General features: G+C 35.9%; 1 protein-coding gene across 5 annotated transcripts in view; it reads right to left on the reverse strand.

Annotated features, from left to right (window-relative positions):
• Positions 1 to 1,628: 1,628 nt before the first annotated feature.
• The window catches only part of NCK1 (NCK adaptor protein 1), an 81,443-nt gene continuing 62,423 nt past the window's right edge, over positions 1,629 to 20,648 (reverse strand). For 3 of the 5 annotated variants that reach the window (XM_060099638.1, XM_060099639.1, XM_060099640.1), the window contains exons 3-4: positions 4,339 to 5,051; positions 1,631 to 2,305 (exon numbers count right to left, since the gene is read on the reverse strand). In XM_060099638.1, the coding sequence (XP_059955621.1) occupies positions 2,111 to 2,305; positions 4,339 to 5,051 (908 nt within the window). In that variant the 3' untranslated portion in view covers positions 1,631 to 2,110. Of the gene's footprint in view, positions 2,306 to 4,338; positions 5,052 to 19,930; positions 20,011 to 20,648 lie in introns of those variants that run through there. The other 2 variants (XM_060099641.1, XM_060099637.1) reach the window with 2 other exon arrangements.

The following is a 20,648-nucleotide window of genomic DNA, read 5'->3' on the forward strand; positions in this document are numbered from 1 at the left end:
ATCTAGGAATTCCCTAGTTATTATAAATCTAATTATGGCACAGAAATATGCATTCTGCTTCCAGTGCTACTCCATTCCTAGCTACTTTCTCAAAATCCTTAACATCAGCTCTGCAGGGTTTGCTATAAATAGCTCATGTCTGTGATACAAAGTAGTAACTGAATTGCTCCTCTCTTTTTTTTAAAACAAATATCCATTTTTTAAATAAGGAAGACTGGGGGGTGGGGACCACAAAGGGGTGGAGAATAAAAAGAAAGCATCATCAAATGTTTGTTTAAAATTAAAAAGATGTTTGCTACCTAGTCATTTTACAACTACTTTAAAACTATTTTCCTCCATTTATATTCAAGGGATTTTACAGCAAAAAAGGTAAGAATACATGACTTTTGTTTCCATTAAACTTGCCTACTAATAATCTTAATAAACAAAGGGGGCTGAAGAAGATAATGAAATGTGAATTAAAAGGCTTTAAAAGCAGATGTCATGAGGACAGAAGATTGTCCAACGTCTGTGTTTGCTAACTCCTATTGCTCAGTGGGAGAAGGCAGGGCTGCCACCCAGTGGCAATGTAAGTCTTTAAATGAGTTGAAGATTTAGAGAATTAAAAAAACATTTAAAATAAAACAAATTAAAAAAAACCAAAATCAAAAACCTCATGAATTAGACAACTTCAATTTTAGAATCAGTAATTCTGGTGTCTTAAATGTCTGTTCATATTAAAGAATGGAAACACTCATTTGCATAGGCAGCACTGGGGAAATATTTTAAAATCTCATGACATTCTACTATTTACTAAGTTATGTGGTTTTAGTAAGTATTTTCTATTAAAATATTGAAAGTTCTTTGCTTAAATTAAATCTCCAGAATTTATAGTGGGGGGAAAAGCTGTGACCATAAAATGTAACTGGTTTTCTTCTGTGATGTACAGAAATAGATTAAATACGCTACAGTATCCTCTCATCCATACACCCAAACTTCTGCTTGATAAACAAAAACTTAATAGAAGCATCTGCAAAAATAAGATTCTAAAAATAATTTTCCCTTACCATTAGCACATCACATCTTTTCCTCAGGTACACATCAATTTTAGTGTCCCAGTCAATAAAATTCAAAGCTGAAAGAAGAAAATGAGAATAGCAGAAATACTATGCCTGATAATTACTGATTTTTTTTTTTTGGTGGGGTTGGGGAGAACCAAGTATCTCATTGCCTCTTACTTCTTCAAAATTTGGCCATACCTTTTTTCACATTGACACAGATATTAACATATTCAAAAACAAGATGCTTTGGTAAAATAACACTAGGGGAAAAAAATAACACTAGAGCATCCATTTACAGTTTGAAAAGCTAAATATCTCAGAGACTGTTTTGTTCTCTTGAATAACCAGATGAGAGAGAAGCACCAAAAAAAAAGAAAAAAAAAAACTTAGGAATTTAGAGATTTTTGTTTCTAACAGCTGTAAATTTAAATTGTACAAGATATGTTTTCTAACCTATGTCCCGTATGTTTTGCTTTACACTGAAGACAACAAACGAATTTTGAAAAATAATGACAGACACAACATACTTGATATTTACAATGGCTTGTGACAAATATAATACCTGAAAATAATTTCTAATTTTCCATTTATTATTGCTATTTAGTCACAGAAAAGATTAACAACTCTCCAAGAAATTTATTTTAGCATATGCCATATATTGATATAATTGATATAATAATTTTATATGAAGAGAACCATTGCAGAAGTAACTAAGGTGGTGCCCTTACAAGGAAATAAAGGAAAGGCAATAAAGAAATTCTTCCATATAAAGACTTTCGATCTGCATCATTTTTTCAAAATATAAAACCTTAATATTAGAAGCGGAGAGAAAAAGAGCAAAAAAATCAATAAAACAGAAGACCAAGGATAAGGAATTGCTCTATGCAGATGTTTGGCATATGTAGTATATATGTATGAACTGAGTTATAATAAAAATACTTATGTATTATAGTCAATTTTCATATAGAGTTAGAAACAGCAATTTCCAATCAAGCATGACTGGACTGATATTTTCTCAGTCTTCACATGATGAATTACAACTGTATAGCAGTCACTTCTGGTCAGCAGTATCATGATAAATGCTTGATAAGATACAATTTTTCTCCTTGTTCACTTGTAAAAATTGGTGCCTTTTTGTAATGTTCTACAAGTTCTTCCATGGTGCTGAATTTACGCTGCCCAATGCAGTAGACAGTCTCTTTTAGTTGGACTTTAAAATGCTTGTTTTTCCCTTGTGCTTTTAGTGATACTGAAAAATCATTTGGCTAAAAGAGAAAAAAATTTTGAAAGACATCTATTAGCATTTTTACATTAAACTAGTAACAGCTAAAATGTGAGCACTTTAAGTACTAGGCACAATACTAAATTACTTACATGAATTATCTCCTTTATGCCTCAAAACGAACCCATTTTACAGATGAAAAATAAAAAATCAAGGCTGAAGAGAAGCTAAGTTGCCTAAGATCATCCATCTAGTTAACAAAAGAGAGCCAGGATTCAAATCGAAGCAGCCAGACTCTTAAGTCTCTTAACTAATATGCTCTACCTAACACCAGGGCAAATCCTTTAGTTTAACATCTGAAGCATAAAAACTATCTTCTCTCCATTCAAACTACTGGAGAAACATAGGAGAAAATCCGAGACATCCACCCCTTTTCAATTAGTAGCTAACAGTAGCTGTCTTACAGAGTAGCTGATGTAATACTCTGAAATCACAAAGATGAAGGACACAAAAATGAGAACTAATTTAAACTCTAATAAGAGGTCATAAACTCAAATGCCTATAAGGGGCAAAAAAGAAATGTAAACAATGGCCAGGGTGGCTATATAGGGGGAACAGCAGCACACGGCCAATCTAAAGGAGGCAGCCACTTAGCTGCAATTGTTGCCTTGTAGGAATACAGCTCAACATTGACAGGCCTTCCAATTTTAAAAGGGAAATCTGATGTCTAAATTCTTATACTAAATCTCCCAATATTTAAAAACTGACAATGAATTCAAATGTTTAAAAACACTGTGCAGGTCAAATGAAATATGCCTATTTGAGACCTCTACTTTAAAAATTCTACTATTAAAAGTAATGGTATATTTTGGATAATATCTATGCTCAATTACCCACAAGAATTTACACAGTATTTTGCAATCAAGCTTTTTTAGGTTTTTTTTTTTTAACCTAACACTCTTTTGAATAGTCTATATCAACCTGTTATACAGTTACTGCCAAAGTTTCAAACAGTGGGTTTCTTGGAAACATCTTATGGTTATTTACCACCCACTTCAGGGTCACTCCCATCTAATCCTTCTGCCCACTGCTTGTCCTAGAAAGTAGGGCCAGGTCAGGCATCTAACAGAAAACAAATCCCACCACTCTTCCCTATCATCAATCACCTTCTCTTTCAGAGGGGTTATGTACAGGACCCCATTTCCTGAACTTCACATCAGGCAGTTCAATTAATTTCAATCTCGCCCTCTCATCTTTCCCACCCCTCACCCCTTACACACACACACACCACTCACACAGATAGGTTTTCTTTCTTTCTTTCAACCTTCTGTACAATCATACATTAACTTTTGTACAAATACATATTCACAAAAAAAGCCAATACTAGTCATGGAAAAGTAGTGATATCCTTTATCAAGGAAAAATAAAGGCCATTTTTAAGGGAAATGAGTATTGTCAAATTCTAAAATCCTAGATAGTACCCAAAAGAGCCCACATAACTATTTTCTTATTCAATTTTTATGTTTTACAGTTTTATTGTTTTACTAGTATTGGAACAGAATTTATCTTTTATTGCAAATGCACTTCAAATACAGTGCATGTTCAAATGGGTTTCTGAGGTATGTAATAGTGTATTCCAACTTCCAAACAAGCAATTTATAAAAAAAGCAAATATCAATTTTTTAAATTCAGGGATTTCCTTTATTGTAAGGATGACAGTGTATCCATTATGCAATTTAAGAAGTGTTTTCCCAGTTTAGTCTACTGCATTGTTCTACTCTCAGTGACGAAACCAGTGTTCAATTTTCTCCATTTTTCAGTTTAATGCAAAAGAAAGTATTTCAGGAAGGCAAAACCAACAGAACTAGACAAGGCTAAATAATCCAGTGTAGGGCTATATATTACTAAAAATAAATACACTTGGAAAGAACACTGACTTTCACTAAGAAACTTTACATATTTTAACAAATATCCTACTTGGTTAATTTTAGGGAAGCCACTTAACTTCTCTAATCTTCTATTTATTTTTTTAATACTCAGAGTTCTATTTCCATTTACCTTTGAAAACCAACTTACCGAAGATTCACTATCACGAATGAGGAAATCACCTTCATGCCCTCTTTCATTTAATGCCATTTCTGCTTGGTGCCTGGTGACTTTCCCATAATACCATGGATTGCCAGCAAACTTTCCAGTGAGTGAAGGCCTAATGTAATCACACTGTGGAGGCGATGGTTCCAAACCTGAGGTTAATGGATTATTCTGCATAATGGTAACATAGTTTTTTGGCACCAGACCAACCATTCCATTGATCTTCCTGCATTTCCACCACTCAGGGTCATTTTCAGGTTTTTCAATAACATCCATTATATCGCCTTTCTCAAAATTAAGTTCTTCATCATTGGACGAGCTGAATGGGTAAAGAGCCTGTACCACATGTAACACTTGCCCAGTATTTAGGTTACTGACGACTGCTGCTAATTTCTCTGACAAAGAACCCACATGGTCACCCAAAGGACTGTCGCCTTCCTCAGTCACATAGTTTGAAGGGAACCATCCAACATGTCCATTGTAGCTACCCCGCCACCACCCATCACTGCATTTCTCCATGACGATCACCTTTGTCCCTTTTATCAATGACAATTCATCCTCTCTCTCTGCCATGTAGTTAAATTTTACATAAGCAGGCATGTTGAGGTCATACAGACGTTCCCCTGGGTCAACAAAGCTATCATCAGCAGGAGATGCAGAATCTGGCACACTAGGTTTTCTTTTCACTTTTCCAATGCCTGTTTAAATAAAAAAGGGTAATGAGAATATAAAACAATGATACTCAAAAACACCAATTTATTCATTATTAAGAAAGTATCTTCAATTCTGTAATTCTTTCAAGCCTTTTAACTAAGATAACAAATTCCATCCTTCCTTCCTCCCTCTCACTCTTTCTCTTTCTTTCTTTACATCCTCACGACTTACACATAAAGGCTCCAGCAAACCCGTATTCTTCTTGTCTTACTTTATTAACTGAGATTCTATTAACTTGCTGTATAGAAATAGAACAGTAACTTAAATTACAATTTGATATGCAATATAAAATTGTAGTTATGTCTAGGTAATCCTCCCATTTGCTTTCTTAGTTCCCAAGACCCAGGTTGCTCTATTTATTTTACCTCATGTTTATTTTAAAATAATATACTATTTACTTGCTTGTCTGCCTTCACCAAATTCACAGAGTCTCCACAACAGCAGAGACTTTTGCTGACTTTGTTCATGGATATAATCCCAAGGATCTCAGACAGTGCTTAGTACACAGGAGATGCTTAATATATATTTGTTAAAAGAATGAAAAAAATAACCAAATGGTACTATCATCACAAATGTATGCTACAGCAACTTTAGTCAGGCATTTTCACCACTGCTCACTTATTAGCACATGATTTTGTGTTCTACTTTTACTGAGAAAACTAGGCATTCCTAGGTAAAATTTCTCAAATACTTTCTCACTATCTCAAAATTCTTTCTCATTACCCTTACTCTTTTTCTTCTCCCAAGTTCCCAACCTCTGATCCTTCTGGGTTCTTAATACCTAGCATCTTTCCTGCCTCTTTCTGGGACTCTTGGCCATCCTTGTTTCCCTCCCACTCACTCCCTTCTATTGTCTAAAAACCCATTTAGATCGCTTTTATTCCAAAATAAAGTTACTTCACCTCTGCTGTTGTTTTTTAACTACATCATTCTTTATAAAACTGTCTTCCCTTTTTCCTTCAACTTTTTCACCACTCACTCACTTCTAACGCCTTATAATCTGGTTCTCTATCTCCACCAAAACTACTCAGTTAGAACTGTCATCTCTTCACTGCCAAACTAGTCCCTTTTAGAGCCCTCGGTCTTTTCAAACTCTCTATACAGCAACCAAGATCACAGATAACTCTGTACAACATATTCTCCTTCTTTAATTTCCCTGAGAGTCTCCTGTTTTCCCTACTGACCTGTTTAAATATTCTTGCGTTCCTCTGTCTGGGCTCCTCTAACCCTTGTTATAAAATTGCATTGTACTTGCTTACTTGTCCATGTAATAAGAGTGAGTTTTCCTGGGGGCAGTAAACTGGATCTTATTACCTTGTATCTCCAGCACTTAGCAGTAACCATACTAGTAGCAGGAACAAAGTGAATGTTTGCTGAAAGAACAAGTGAATGATTCCTTTGGTGAAAGTGTTTCCCAAGACGCCATGCTTGGACTTCGCCTCTTCTTCAAGGAAATCATACACTTTCACTTTCTATAACTTCTGTATAGAATGTCTCTTTGTAGCTCTAAGCTGGAATTCAAGCATTACAATTCCAACTGTCACTAGACATCTACAGAATGAATGTACCATCAGCACCTCAAATACAATCTCCATGTCCAAATAAAAATAACCTCTCCAAGATCCATAAATCAACTAACTCCCTCCCTCCCAATTTCCTTCCTTCTGGTTAATGATATATCATCATCATGAAAAATTCATACATCAGGAATTTCTGGCCCAGCGGGGAACTCTAGGGTTCCATCCTTCCAAAAGAGTAATTAATGAGCTGGTGAATACTGTCAAAATCAACTTTTGCGGAACTCCAGAATCTAGTAAAAAACTTATAAAAACTAGCTAGGCTTAGTGAATAAAGAAGCTGCTACTTTGTAGTAAGAGAGCACTGTAGCATTTTAAGCTGCCTGCCTAATATCTCTTAAATCCCAAATCAGAGGTGGCTGTGAGGATAGCAAACTGAACTCCTAATGCCAGACAGAACAATACAGAACTTATTCACAAAGAATTGTAACTGTGCGGTTTCAACCTATCTGGAAGCTAACTGAAGGACCGTCACAATGGCTTGCCTTGGTTTCACCTGACTTGGAGCATTCCCAGGGCTAGGATGTTTTCTGCTGAAATCATTTAATTGATGCAGCAGACTGGTATAAGAAACAACAACTAGGATAAGAAACAGATAAAAAATCCTAGGAAGGAAAAGTTTCAGTAAGGACACACGTGAGGTAATAAGGGCTTCGAAAAGCCCCTGTGTATACCAGAAAATCAAGAAAGCCACACACATAGCCAGAACCGGCACTTGTTCAGCAAAGGCCTGAGAAGACCCTGAGCTTTCACCTATTGCTGACCTTCAAGCTCTGAAGAAGCAGTAAGTAAAGGCTAAGGAAGAATTGCAAATGGCCTGGTTAAGTGTTGAAAGAGGTTTTTTTTCTTTTTCTTTTGGTTTCATGTGTTTAAGGAAACTCTTTCAAAACACTGGCTGACAACTAAGCAAAAGAACAGATTTCAGTGGTCACACAATGACACAGACTTTATAAAAATAGTTTAGAAAAGTCACTAAACAAGCAAACAAAACAACCACAATAAGGAGCAACAACAAACCCTAGGGACAAGGTAGAATCTGATGCTGAAAGAAAAAAGTATCAATCAAGAATTCCATGTCCATATATAATACACTATCAAACGTAAAATAGATAGCTAGTGGGAAGCAGCCACATAGCACAGGGAGATCAGCTCGGTGCTTTGTGACCACCTAGAGGGGTGGGATAGGGAGGGTGGGAGGGAGGGAGACACAAGAGGGAAGAGATATGGGAACAGATGTATATGTATAACTGATTCACTCTGTTATAAAGCAGAAACTAACACACCATTGTAAAGCAATTATACTCTAATAAAGTTAAAAAAAAAATTCCATGTCCAGCAAGTGTCCTTTAAAACTGAAGAAGATACTCCTAAGGTAAACAAAAACTGAAGGAGTTTGTCACACTACACCCGTGCTACAAAAACCACTACAGAGAGTCCTCCAGGCTGAGATGAAAGGTCACTGAAGTCATATGAAGAACAGTGGTAAAGGTAGCTACACTGTAATTATGAAAACCAGTTACATTTTTAGCTTGTAAGTCCTCTTTTATTCCTATATGATTTAAGATGCAAACATATAAAACGGTAATTTCAAATCTAGGTTAATGGGCACAAAATGTATAAAGACAAAACTATAAAAGAGCAGACTTCTGTATACTATTGAAGCTAAATTTGCATTACTTCAAACTTGATTGTTAAAAAGTTAAGATGCTAATTGTAATCCACAGGGTAATCACTAAGAAAAAAACTAAACACACTGAAAAAGAAATGAGAAGAGAAACAAAATGTGCATCATAAAAAAATCAATTATATGCAAATGAAGCAACTGACAAAGGATTAATCTCCAAAATATACAAGCAGCTCATGCAGCTCAATATCAAAAAAACAAACAACCCAATCCAAAAATGGGCAGAAGACCTAAATAGACATTTCTCCAAAGAAGACATACAGATTGCCAACCAACACACAAAAAGATGCTCAAGATCACTAATCACTAGAGAAATGTAAATCAAAACCACAATGAGGTATCACCTCACACCGGTCAGAACGGCCATCATCAAAAAAATCTGCAAACAATAAATGCTGAAGAGGGTGTGGAGAAAAGGGAATCCTCCTGCACTGCTGGTGGGAATGTAAATTGATACAGCCACTATGGAAAACAGTATGGAGGTTCCTTAAAAAACTAAAAATAGAACTACCATATGACCCAGCCAGACCACTACTGGGCATATACCCTGAGAAAACCATAACTCAAAAAGATACATGCACCACAATGTTCATTGCAGCACTATTTACCATAGCTAGGACATGGAAGCAACCTAAATGCCCATCGACAGATGAATGGATAAAGATGATGTCGCTCATATATACAATGGAATATTACTCAGCCATTAAAAGGAACGAAATTGAGTTATTTGTAATGAGGTGGATGGACTCTGTCTGTCATACAGAGTGAAGTAAGTCAGAAAGAGAAAAACAAATACCATATGCTAACGCACTTACATGGAATCTAAAAAAAATAGTACTGATGAAGCTAGTGGCAGGCAGGGCAGGAATAAAGACGCAGATGTAGAGAATGGACCTGAGGACACAGCAGGGGAAGGGGAAGCTGGGATAAAGTGACAGAGTAGCACTGACATATATACACTACCAAATGTAAAATGGATGGCTAGTGGGAAGCTGCTGCATAGCAGAGGGAGATCAGCTTGATGCTTTGTGATGACCTAAGGGGTGGGTTAGGGAGGGTGGGAGGGAGGCTCAAGACAGAGGGGATATGAGGATATATGTATACATACAGCTGATTCACTTTGTTGTACAGCAGAAACTAACACAACATTGTAAAGCAGTTATACTCCAATTAAGATATGAAAAAAAATCAATTATAAAAGGCAGTAATAAAAGAATTGAGGGGAAAAAAGGTATAAGACATATAGAAAAACAAACAGCAAAGTATCAGAAGGTCTTCCCTACCAGTAATTTCTTGAAATGTTGGATTAAAAGGTAAAGAGTGGCAGAATGGATTTTTAAAATATGATCCAACACTATGCTATCTATAAGACACTAACTTCAGATCCAAAGATGCAAACAGGCTTGAAAGTGAAAGGATGCAAAAAGACATTCCATGAAAATGGTAAAAGAGAGCACAGATTTTAAGACAAAAATTGTTACAGGAGACAAAGGACATTATATGTTGATAACAAGTCAATCCATGAAGAAGATTTAACAATTATAGATATATATACACCTAACAACAGAGCCGCTAGACATATAATAAAGCAAAAACTAACAGAATTAAACGGAGAAATTGACAGTTCTACGATATAGTTGGAAATTTCAATACCTCACTTTCAATAATGGATAGAACAAAGGACCATGAAACTGAAATCATATAAAATATCTTCTCTGACCACAGTGAAATGACATTCAGAATCAATAACAGAAAGGAAAACTGGAAAATTTACAAATATATGGAAATTAATCAACACACCCAAACAACTAGTAGGTCAAAGAAAAAATTACAGGTGAGATTAGAAAATACATTGAGATAAATGAAAACGAAAACACAACATACTAAAACCTATAGGCTACAGCAAAAGCAGTGCTCACAGGGAAATTTATAGCTCTACCAGCTTACATTAAAAAAGAAAATCAATCTCAAATCAATAACCTAACTTTACTCCTTAAAGAACTAAAAAAAGATCAAGCAGAAGCTAGCAGAAGGAAGGAAATAATAAAGATTAGAGCAGAGGTAAACACAAAGAGTACAGAAAAACAAAGAAACAATGAAACCTTTGAAAGTATCAAAACGGACAAATCTTTAGCGAGACTGACCAAGAAAAAAAAGAGAAAAGACTTAAATTACTAAAATCAGAACTGAAGTGGGGACTAGAAACGTTACAGATATATAAGAATACTACAAACTATATGCCAATAAATTAGAAAACCTACATGAAAAGAAAAAATTGCTAAAAACACACAAACTACCAAAAATGACTCAAGAAGAAACAGAAAATGTGGATAGGCTCATAAAAAGTAAAAGACTGAATCAGTAATCAACACTTCTCAACAAGGAAAAGCCCAGAACCAGGTAACTTGACTGGTGAATTCTACCAAACATTTTTCTCTCAAACTTCTACCAAAAGAGAAGGAAACATTTCATAACTCATTCCATGAGGCCAGCATTACCTAGATACCAAAGACATAAAGATATCACAAGAAAACTACTGACCAATATCCTTTCCTTTATGAATATAGATATAAATATATTCAACCGTCAATTTTTGTTATTCATGGTGGTTCTGTTCTATAAAGTGACCATGAATACTTAATTAGCATACTGAACCACTGTTCTAGGGGATACTCTGTTCACAACATTTTTGTTATGTTTCTCTTTAAAGACACTTTATTTAATATAAATTGTTGACTCACTGACACTGAACTCACAGCCAACAACGCTATAAACTCATGCCTGAATGAAGCTTACCTAGCACATATATTTTTTCCATAAAGCAAATCAAAGCTTTCTTACACTTAGGAACACTAGACAATACTTTAGCACTATGCTTGGGCACCATTTTAAACAGTAAACACACACACACATACATACACACACACACACGTGGCATTAAACTGCAAAAAGGACACTGATTTGCAGTATGAGAGCTGAAATGAGAGGTCACCTTGTTTGACCTCTGCTAGCAACTCAAATTTTTTGCCCTTGGCAAATGTCCACAAAAGTACTGCAAGTAGCAATTTGGGATTTTCATGATAAAAGTGATAAAACACCCTTTCATGATAAAAATGGTCAGCAAACTAGGAATAGAAGGGAATTTCCTCAACAAAATAAAGGGCATTTATGAAAAAAACATGGTTACTATCGCACTCAGTAGTGAAAGACGGAAAGCTTTTCCCCTAAGATCAAGAACAACACATAAATGCCCTCTTTCACCACTTCTATTCAACACTGTACGAGAGGTGCTAGCCAGAGCAATTAGGCAAGATAAAGAAATAAGAGATAGCCAAACTGGAAAGGAAGAAGTAAAATAATCTTTATTCACAGATGACATGATCTTATACAGAAAATCCTAAAGAATTCACACACAAAAAAGCTAGAACTAATAACTTAGCAAAGTTGAAAGATACAAAAACACAAAAAAATCAGTGTATTTCTATATACTAGCAATGAACACTCTGAAGAGGAAATTTTTTTTTCCTGTGCTCTTAACCCCCCAAACCTTATTGGGCTCCTTCCTTCCTTCCATTCATTCAGGCTGGCTGCGTTGGGTCTTCATTGCTGCACACAGGCTTTCTCTAGTTGTGGCAAGCGGGGCTACTCTTCATTGTGCATGGGATTATCATTGTGGTGGCTTCTCTTTGTTGCGGAACACAAGCTCTAGGCACACAGGCTTCAGTAGTCATAGCACGCAGGCTCAGGAGTTGTGGCTCGCAGGCTCTAGAGTGTAGGCTCAGTAGCCATGACACACAGGCTTAGTTGCTCCGCAGCATGTGAGATCTTCCCAGACCAGGGCTCGAACCAGTGTCCCCTGCATTGGCAGGCGGATTCTTAACCACTGTGCCACCAGGGAAGTCCCAGGAAATTTTTAAAATTTAATTTTTAATAGCATTAAGAATAAAATACACAGAAATAAATTTAATCAAGGAGGTACAAGACTTGTACGCTAAACACTACAAAATATTGAGAGAAATTAAAGAAGACCTAAATAAATGGAAAGACATTCTGTGTTTTTTTTTGTGTGTGTGGTACACGGGCCTCTCACTGTTGTGGCCTCTCCCATTGTGGAGCACAGGCTCCGGACACGCAGGCTCATCGGCCATGGCTCACTGGCCCAGCCGCTCCATGGTATATGGGATCCTCCCGGACCGGGGCACAAACCCGTGTCCCCTACATCAGCAGGCGGACTCTCAACCACTGCGCCACCAGGGAAGCCCCCATTCTGTGTTTATGCACTTGAAAACTTAGTATTTTTAGATGGCAATACAGTTGGCCCTCGGTATCCATGGGTTCCGTATCTGTGGATTCAAACAACCTCAGATCAAAAATATTTGGGAAAAAAAACTCCAGAAAATTCCAAAAAGGAAAACGTGAATGTGCCATGCACCAGAAACTATTTACATAGAATTTACATTGTATTAGGTATTACAAGTAATTGAGAGATGATTTAAAGTATATAGGAAGATGTGTGTAGGTTAATGCAAATACTATGCCATTTTATACAAGAAACTTGAGCATCCTTGAGTTTTGGTTATCTGCAGGGGGTACTGGAACCAAACTCCTGCAGATACCAAGGAATGACTATACTATCCAAAGTGATCCACAGATTCAATGTAATCCTTATCAAAGTACCAACACCCTATTTTTTGCAGAAATGGAAAAAGCTGATCCTAAAATTCATATGGAATCGCAAGTTACCCCAAATAGCCAAAACAAACTTGAAAATGGAAAACAAAGTTGACGGACTCACACTTCCCAATTTCAAAACTTACTACAAAGCCACAGTACTCAAAACAGTGTAGTACTGGCATAAAAGGAATGATGAATAGACTAATGGAAAAGAATTGAGAGTTCTGAAATAACTCTCAATTCTATTCCAGTTGCTCCGTATTTTTTGACTTTGACCTTGAGAAGGGTGCCAAGACCATTTAATGGAAGAAAGAATAGTCTCTTCAACAAATGATGCCGGGACAACTGCATATCCACAGGCAAAAGAACGAAGTTGGATTCCTATTTCATACCACATACAAATATTAACTCAAAATGGATAGATGACCCAAATATAAGAGTTAAAGTTTTAAAACACTCAGGAGATAACATAGGGAAAAGCCTCATGACCTTGGATTTAGCAACAGATTCTTAGATTTGACACCAAAAAAAAAAAGAAAAAAAAAAGATAAACTGTACTTCATTAAAATAAAAAACACTAGTGCAAAGGACACTACCAAGAAAGTGAAAAGACAACCTACAGAATTAGAAAAGAATATTTGCAAATCATAATGCTGATAAGGATCTCTATCCAGAACATATATAAAGAACTCTCAGAACCCAAGAACAAAACGAAAAACAACCTATCTCAAAAATGGACAAAGGACTTGAATAAATAATTCTTCAAGGAAGATGTACAAATACCCAAAAGCACACGAAAAGATGCTCAACATCATGAGTCATTAGGGAAATGCAAGTCAAAACCACATGAACTTTTTTTTTTTTTTTAAAGAATCAATTTTATTTATTTTTGGTTGCGCTGGGTCTTCGTTGCTGCGTGAAGGTTTTCTCTAGTTGTGGCAAGCAGGGGCTACTCTTCATTGAGGTGTGTAGGCTTCTCATGCTGTGGCTTCTCTTGTTGTGGAGCATGGGCTCTAGGCATGCGGGCTTCAGTAGTTGTGGCACAAAGGCTCAGTAGTTGTGGCTCACAGGCTCTAGAGCACAGGCTCAGTAGTTGTAGCACACAGGCTTAGTTGCTCCATGGCATGTGGGATCTTCCCGGACCAGAGCTTGAACCCATGTCCCCTGCATTGGCAGGCAGACTCTTAACCACTGCGGCACCAGGGAACTCCGACAGTGAAATACTGATACCACTTCACATCCTACTAGGATGGCTATAATAAAACCAAATTAAACCAAACCAAAAAAAAAAGGAAAATAGTGTTGATGAGGATATGGAGAAACTGGAACCCCTCTGGTCAAAATGTAAAATGGTGCTACTGCTGTGGGAAACAGCTGATGGTTCCTCAAAATGTTGAACACAGAACTACCGTAATTCTACCCCTAGGTATATACCCAAAAGAACTGGAAACAGGTATTCAAATAAATACTTGTAAAGAAGTGTTCATAGCTTCACTATTCACAATAACCAAAAGATGGAAATGACCCAAATGTCCATCCACAGATGAATGGATAAACAAAATGTGGTATACCCATATAATTCAATATTATTCAGCCATAAAAGGGATGAAGTAGTGATACATGGTACAACATGAATGAACCTCAAAAGCAGTATGCTGAGTGAAAGAAACCAGACACAAAAGGTTACATATTGTATGATTCCATTTATATGACATAGCCAGAACAGGTAAATCCATATAGACAGAAAGCAGATTAGTGGTTGCCAGGAGCTAAAGGGAAGGGGTAATGGGAGCAACTATTTAATGGGAATGAGGTTTCCTTTTGGGTGATGAAAATAGTTTGGAATTAGACAGATGTGATGGTTGCCCAACATTGTTAATGTACTAAATGCCACTGAACTGTACACTTTAAAACAGTTAACTTCATGAATTTTATATCATAAAAATTGTTTTCTTAAAAGATTCACACATCAAATCTTTAAAGTCACCATATGTCCTTTATGCCAACACTTTCCATTTCCACTATTCATGTGCTAGTTCAGGCTTATGTTGTTGTGCTTGAGCCTTCACTACGCACTAACTAGTTTTTTGTTTTTTGTTTTTTTTTACTAATCCAATCTATCCCACTTCAACCCATCATCCACATCATTCAGTCTAATCTTATATTACAGCTACCATCACATGACCCTATTGCTCAAAAGCCAACAGTGGCTCTCCTGCCTAACAAATTAAGAGAAATACTCTGCCTGGAATCTACAGCCCTCTCTAGAATGTCCTTAAGCCTTCCTTTCCAGGCTTATGGTATAGACCAGCGGCCCCCAACCTTTTTGGCACCAGGGACCAGTTTCGTGGAAGACAATTTTATTTTTCCAAGGATGGGGCGGGGGCGTGGATGGGATGATGATGGTTCAGGCAATGGGGAGCAGCAGATGAAGCTTCACTCACTGGCCCATCACTCATCTCCTGCTGTGCTGCCCGGTTCCTAATAGGCCGCGGACCAGTATCAGTCCGCAGCCCAGGGGTTGGGCACCCCTGGTACAGACTATAGAAAAGAGTGTAGACCTTGAAACAGCCTTTGAGTTCAAATCCCAGGTATGCTTCTTACTAACTGTGGAAACCTGAGCAAGCTATTTCACTTTTCTGAGCTCAGAAATGGAGGAAACAGCACTTACCATGAGTGTTGTGAGAACTGAATAAAATAATGTAAAGTAATAGTACAGTACACAGAGTAAATGTTAAACAAAAGCATCTTTCTATAACGCCCTGCACTAAAACTACTCTAAACTTTAGTAAGAATGGCCGACTTAAATCCCCTGAATTAGATGTTTCTACCTTCATGACTTAGTTTACCTTGTTAGCTTCTTAGCAAAACCTCATTAAAACTTCTGCCTTTCAAAAATCTACCCATTCAAGAAGTGCCATTTCAAATCACAACTTTATTATTTATCTTTCTGTTCATGTTTTTCAACATCCTTCATTCCCCATCGTCACCCTCAGTGATATGTAAGCTCTCCTTTTTGAAGTACCCCAGCACCTTGTACTTCTGAGGTACTTGTAGGCTAGCATTTCCTGTGTTTGTCTTTTAAGCCCATCTACTAGAGCATAAGCTTCCAGAGAGGAGCATTTTTAATATCTCACTGATCTTTTGCATTTCCTATACTATTTAGAACTGTATATACAGCCGATGATCAATGTGTTTATTAAACTGATTAAACTGAATACTGATATAGCAAATATAAAATTCTAAACCTGAAAATAACGGCTAGTTCTAAAATATTTTTCTTTTGATTCTGAAAAAGATAATGTCGAAGACTAATTAACCTTGTCCAAAAAACCTGTGAAGAATTTTTGGACAGACCCAACAATTAAAGCCCTAAGTGGGAAAACACCAAAACAACCTATTTTAATCTTAGAGGCCAGAAATAGTTCAGAGAAAGAATATAAGCTTAGAATATTTGTTTTCTGTGCAACACAAAGTCCTGTTTATCATGTGAATGACTGACAAATGCATGCATAATCAATAGCTTGCTTTTTCCCCTGCTTACAGATCTTCCAGAAGGGCCTGTTTATTGCCCTTTGTTTCCACTGCTTAAAAATAGTCCTTCCAATCTCATGCTATCAATGAGAGTAGATGCAAAAGTACTTTACAAAATTATACAAATGTAAAGTATCAGTAATTTCTCAAGTACGTTATAATCAGCAACAATTAGATCATTCCACAACAAGCAGGCTCCCTCAGATCAATGTATTATCTTTTCTAAATTTTTCCCAGCTTCACAGTTAATTCACCACAATCCTCCTAATTTTAATCAGTCCCTTTTGCATCAAATTTTTTCAATCCATTACTTATCTGACTCTAGTCTTTTCTCTACTCTATAGTCATAATGTGTGCACTAGGGAAACTCTTAACAAAAGAGACCCTAAGTTTAAACTTTAGTGCTGTTACTTACTGGTTAATCTGATCTTGGTCAAGTTATTTAATATTCTTTAAACTCCAGTTTCCTTGTTTGTGAAATGGTGGTGTGTAGTAAGTACCTATCTCAGAAAATTTTTGTAAAGAATTTTTAAAAGTTTATATGTAAAGCACTCAGCACAGTGCATAGCACCTAGCAGGCACTCAGTCAATGGTGGTTATTACTTTCCTACCTCCTAGTACTTCTGGCATTTACTTTTTCAGAGTTGGGAGGGAAATACTCAGGTATATGCACTGAGGATGTGCATAACTCTGAGGCAGTCATTTTTATCATTAGCTTTGTTTAAAAAACCAAAAGCATTAGTATAGCTTTCAATCTTCCCCTCACTCCAATCCATTAGTCTTACTTCTTTCTTCCTATAGCACTGTTTCTTGACCAAAACAATGTACTATTAACTCCTCAAAAGTTTTTAAGAATCTGGTTAAACACTGTAAATATTCCATCTTCACACAGTAGTTGTCCTCTCCCTAGGGCAAATAAAAGAAAACTATTCTTTATGTAACCTGGTTTCCAAATCCTTTGATATAGTTGATGCTAGTATTTGGAAGCATCTGAGTTTCTCAATATCGCTGTTAAAGTATATTTATCCAAAGTGAATAGGCGATGTCATGTTTTATTTGGCCAGCACACACACAGGGGAACTACTGCATCCCTTCACCTGAGTGCCTCGTAGGTTTGAATCAATGCCATCATACAGTGTGTTGAGATTTTTTTTTAGCACCTACATTATCACAGCAGCTCCTACTAAGTCTTTCACTCATGTAAATTGCAGCCAGGACAGATTCTCAGCAACTTTTTCAATTCCTTTTAAAAACTTAATGTAGAATTTTACATTAATGTCTGTTTCTATTCATCTTGTTTCTTTCTCAGTTTTTAGCTTTCAAATAAATTTCTGAACTCAATGTACTACTTATACCTCCATCATTAGGTCTTTACCTTAAGCATGTCATTTCTCTTCCATCTAAATCAGAGTAAACAAGTGTTCAATAGAATGAGGCCTAAGAAAGTATTACTGATTCTTGCTAATTCTTTAGGGAACTATAATTCTGTTATGTTCCTCCTTCTTCAAAACCAGTTTCTCCCTTATGGACTTTCCCCTGATTTCTATACCACATGTAAGACTGATCAGTTGTTTACCAGGACTAAAGACTTTCAGAGTCAGAAGGGACTTTCCAGGATCATCTGGTCTTGCCCAACTCTCGCCTTTACAAATAAGGAGCAGGAAATTAGGAAAGTTATATACCCTTGGCCACATGGCCAATAAGTGATATATCTGGGAGCAGAACAAAGGAATTCTAAATACATATAAATGATGTTCTTTCCAGTACAGGTTTTTATTTAATTTTTTTGTATTTTTATCTGCTCACTTGATTTATATGAAGTAAGATAAATTACTGCTTTTTATTATTCTCTGCTTTCTCTAAAACAATGTGCCCTTTTTGTTCTCAATGGTATTCTGGCTACCACACAAGGAGCACACTTTTCCTCTTACTTTTCAAGGCCATTCAGGGAAAAGATTGGTGAACAGCTACAGAGCTAAATAAATATAAATTTTGGCTTACTGCAGGCAGTGAGGAAAGGAATATTTTGGTTATAAATCTCAAATCTTGACTCTCAGTCTACACATGTATTTAAGAATAACTATCAACTTTCTAAGACTCTATAGAAAGATAATTTTATACTGTATTGATGGTATATATTAAATCACTGTATCAATGATACAATATATTCTTTTTATACCACTTCTAGTTGATTTATGGTCAACATCACTTAGATATCAAACTCAGATATGAAATATTAATAATAAATAACAACCACCACCTACCTCCTCACCAGAATGTAAGTTCTGTGACAGTTAGTGTTAGTTTTTCATTCTATAATTTTTGTGTGGCTTGCAGTGGGTAGGCTCTCAATAAAAATGTTGATAAACAAATGAATAAATAAGCTCTTTAAAAGGAAAACTAACCCCAAAAAATGGATCTAAAATTTTAACAACTCCCCAAAAAGTAAACAAAAGAGATATATTCTAAAAGGATTTACTTGGCCACCAAACTTAAAGAAATGAATGAGTCTTAATATTACAACTTTTTTTTCAACAAAGTACTTTTACTCCCTTTCCATTTTGCCCTTTGCCCCGAAATCTTTTGACAGGTTACTCTTTGTTTTCTTAGACTCCTTACACATAAGAGACTTCTACAACAATCCCTCTGTTCATTTTCCTAGAACCACCAAGCAATTGTTCAAAGAGACCAAATCAAGTTCACTATCATAAGAGTATAAAAAGGCTATCAGCAGATACACAGATGAGGTTCTTGTTAGTATTAGAATTACTTTATGACCTGAACTCACAAACAATCTAAGAATTCACTATTTTCTGTCAATGTTTTCATATTCTTTGTATGCAGCTGCTCTCACAATTCATTTCAAAATATCAAGTCTCACATTAACCAAAATAGCAATTTCTAGCAATCCGACATTAAGTCAAAACATTCTCTTTATTGATGCTTTTATTAAACATTATCGTCCATATCAGTCCGCTGAAATCTAAGTAAAAAGCACCAGAACAATGTTACTTCAAATGTTGAGGATGAAGGAACTTGCTTACTTAAAGCCTTTTTCTCCTCCTGTTTTTAATATGTTTACAATTTATTTAATTCACTTCAAATGTCTATGCTAAGTTCAAAGAACTAACTGCATCAAACTCAAATCATTTATATCCTTTTCCTGTTATTTAAACATTGATATTGAAAATTTTATTAAATTACTTATCAAGTCAAAGCTATTAATATTTGATGTATCACCAATCACTTAGCTTATGTTTCATAAACAATATAAAGCACCAGCCGATATAAACCCACCATGTTCTATCCATAGTTTTCCTTTAAATTCACAAAGTGAAAACTCTACTTCAAAAACTACAAGAAAACTACAGATTTAATAAACAGATTAACTTACTGAAAAAATCTTTAAAGACCTTTAACCAATCCATTCTGAAAAAAAATCCCGTGTTCTCTTTCGTCAGTTTGTTAACACAGCTCAGGATAATTCTTGGTGAACTTCCTGGTTCTGCAACACTGAAATTCCCCACACCCAATTCATGTGACTTGGCCCACACCCAGGCAATAGAAAGGTTTCCTGAGGCTTCTCTCTTTCCAAAACATTTTTCCCCTGAACTTCAACAGAACCTATAAAACAAGTATATCATGATGGCCACAAATATGACCTTACTATTCATATTTATTTTGGAAGAAGCTTTAAAGTGTGTATTTTTTTTTCAACAGTTGAAAATATATTCATGTATTCATTCTTTCCTTTGTTTTCTCCTTTTCTTTCTTAACCTTCAAACAGTGTCTCCATCAGCACAATCAATCATTGTGAAAAAAATCCATTAGTTACATGGGACATTAAAGTTACCAAAAAGGGATTCAGAAATTCTGAGAAAGGAAAGAAGGCTGTCCGATGCAAAAGCTGGATTTACATCATTATACAGGCTAACTATAGATCACTAGTCCTCTGGAATAGACAGCAATAACTGTAATATACTAATAAAATTAACAGCGATAGCCTAGAACTTAAATAGATATAGTCTTGCTAAAACTGTCTCAATAATATCAGAAAATAGTATGGAAGGTTTCCCAGGAGTATTAATAATAAAAACTGTATCTAATAAGGC

The sequence above is a fragment of the Mesoplodon densirostris genome, chromosome 5, assembly GCF_025265405.1.
Source record: "Mesoplodon densirostris isolate mMesDen1 chromosome 5, mMesDen1 primary haplotype, whole genome shotgun sequence".
Lineage (NCBI taxonomy): Eukaryota > Metazoa > Chordata > Mammalia > Artiodactyla > Ziphiidae > Mesoplodon > Mesoplodon densirostris.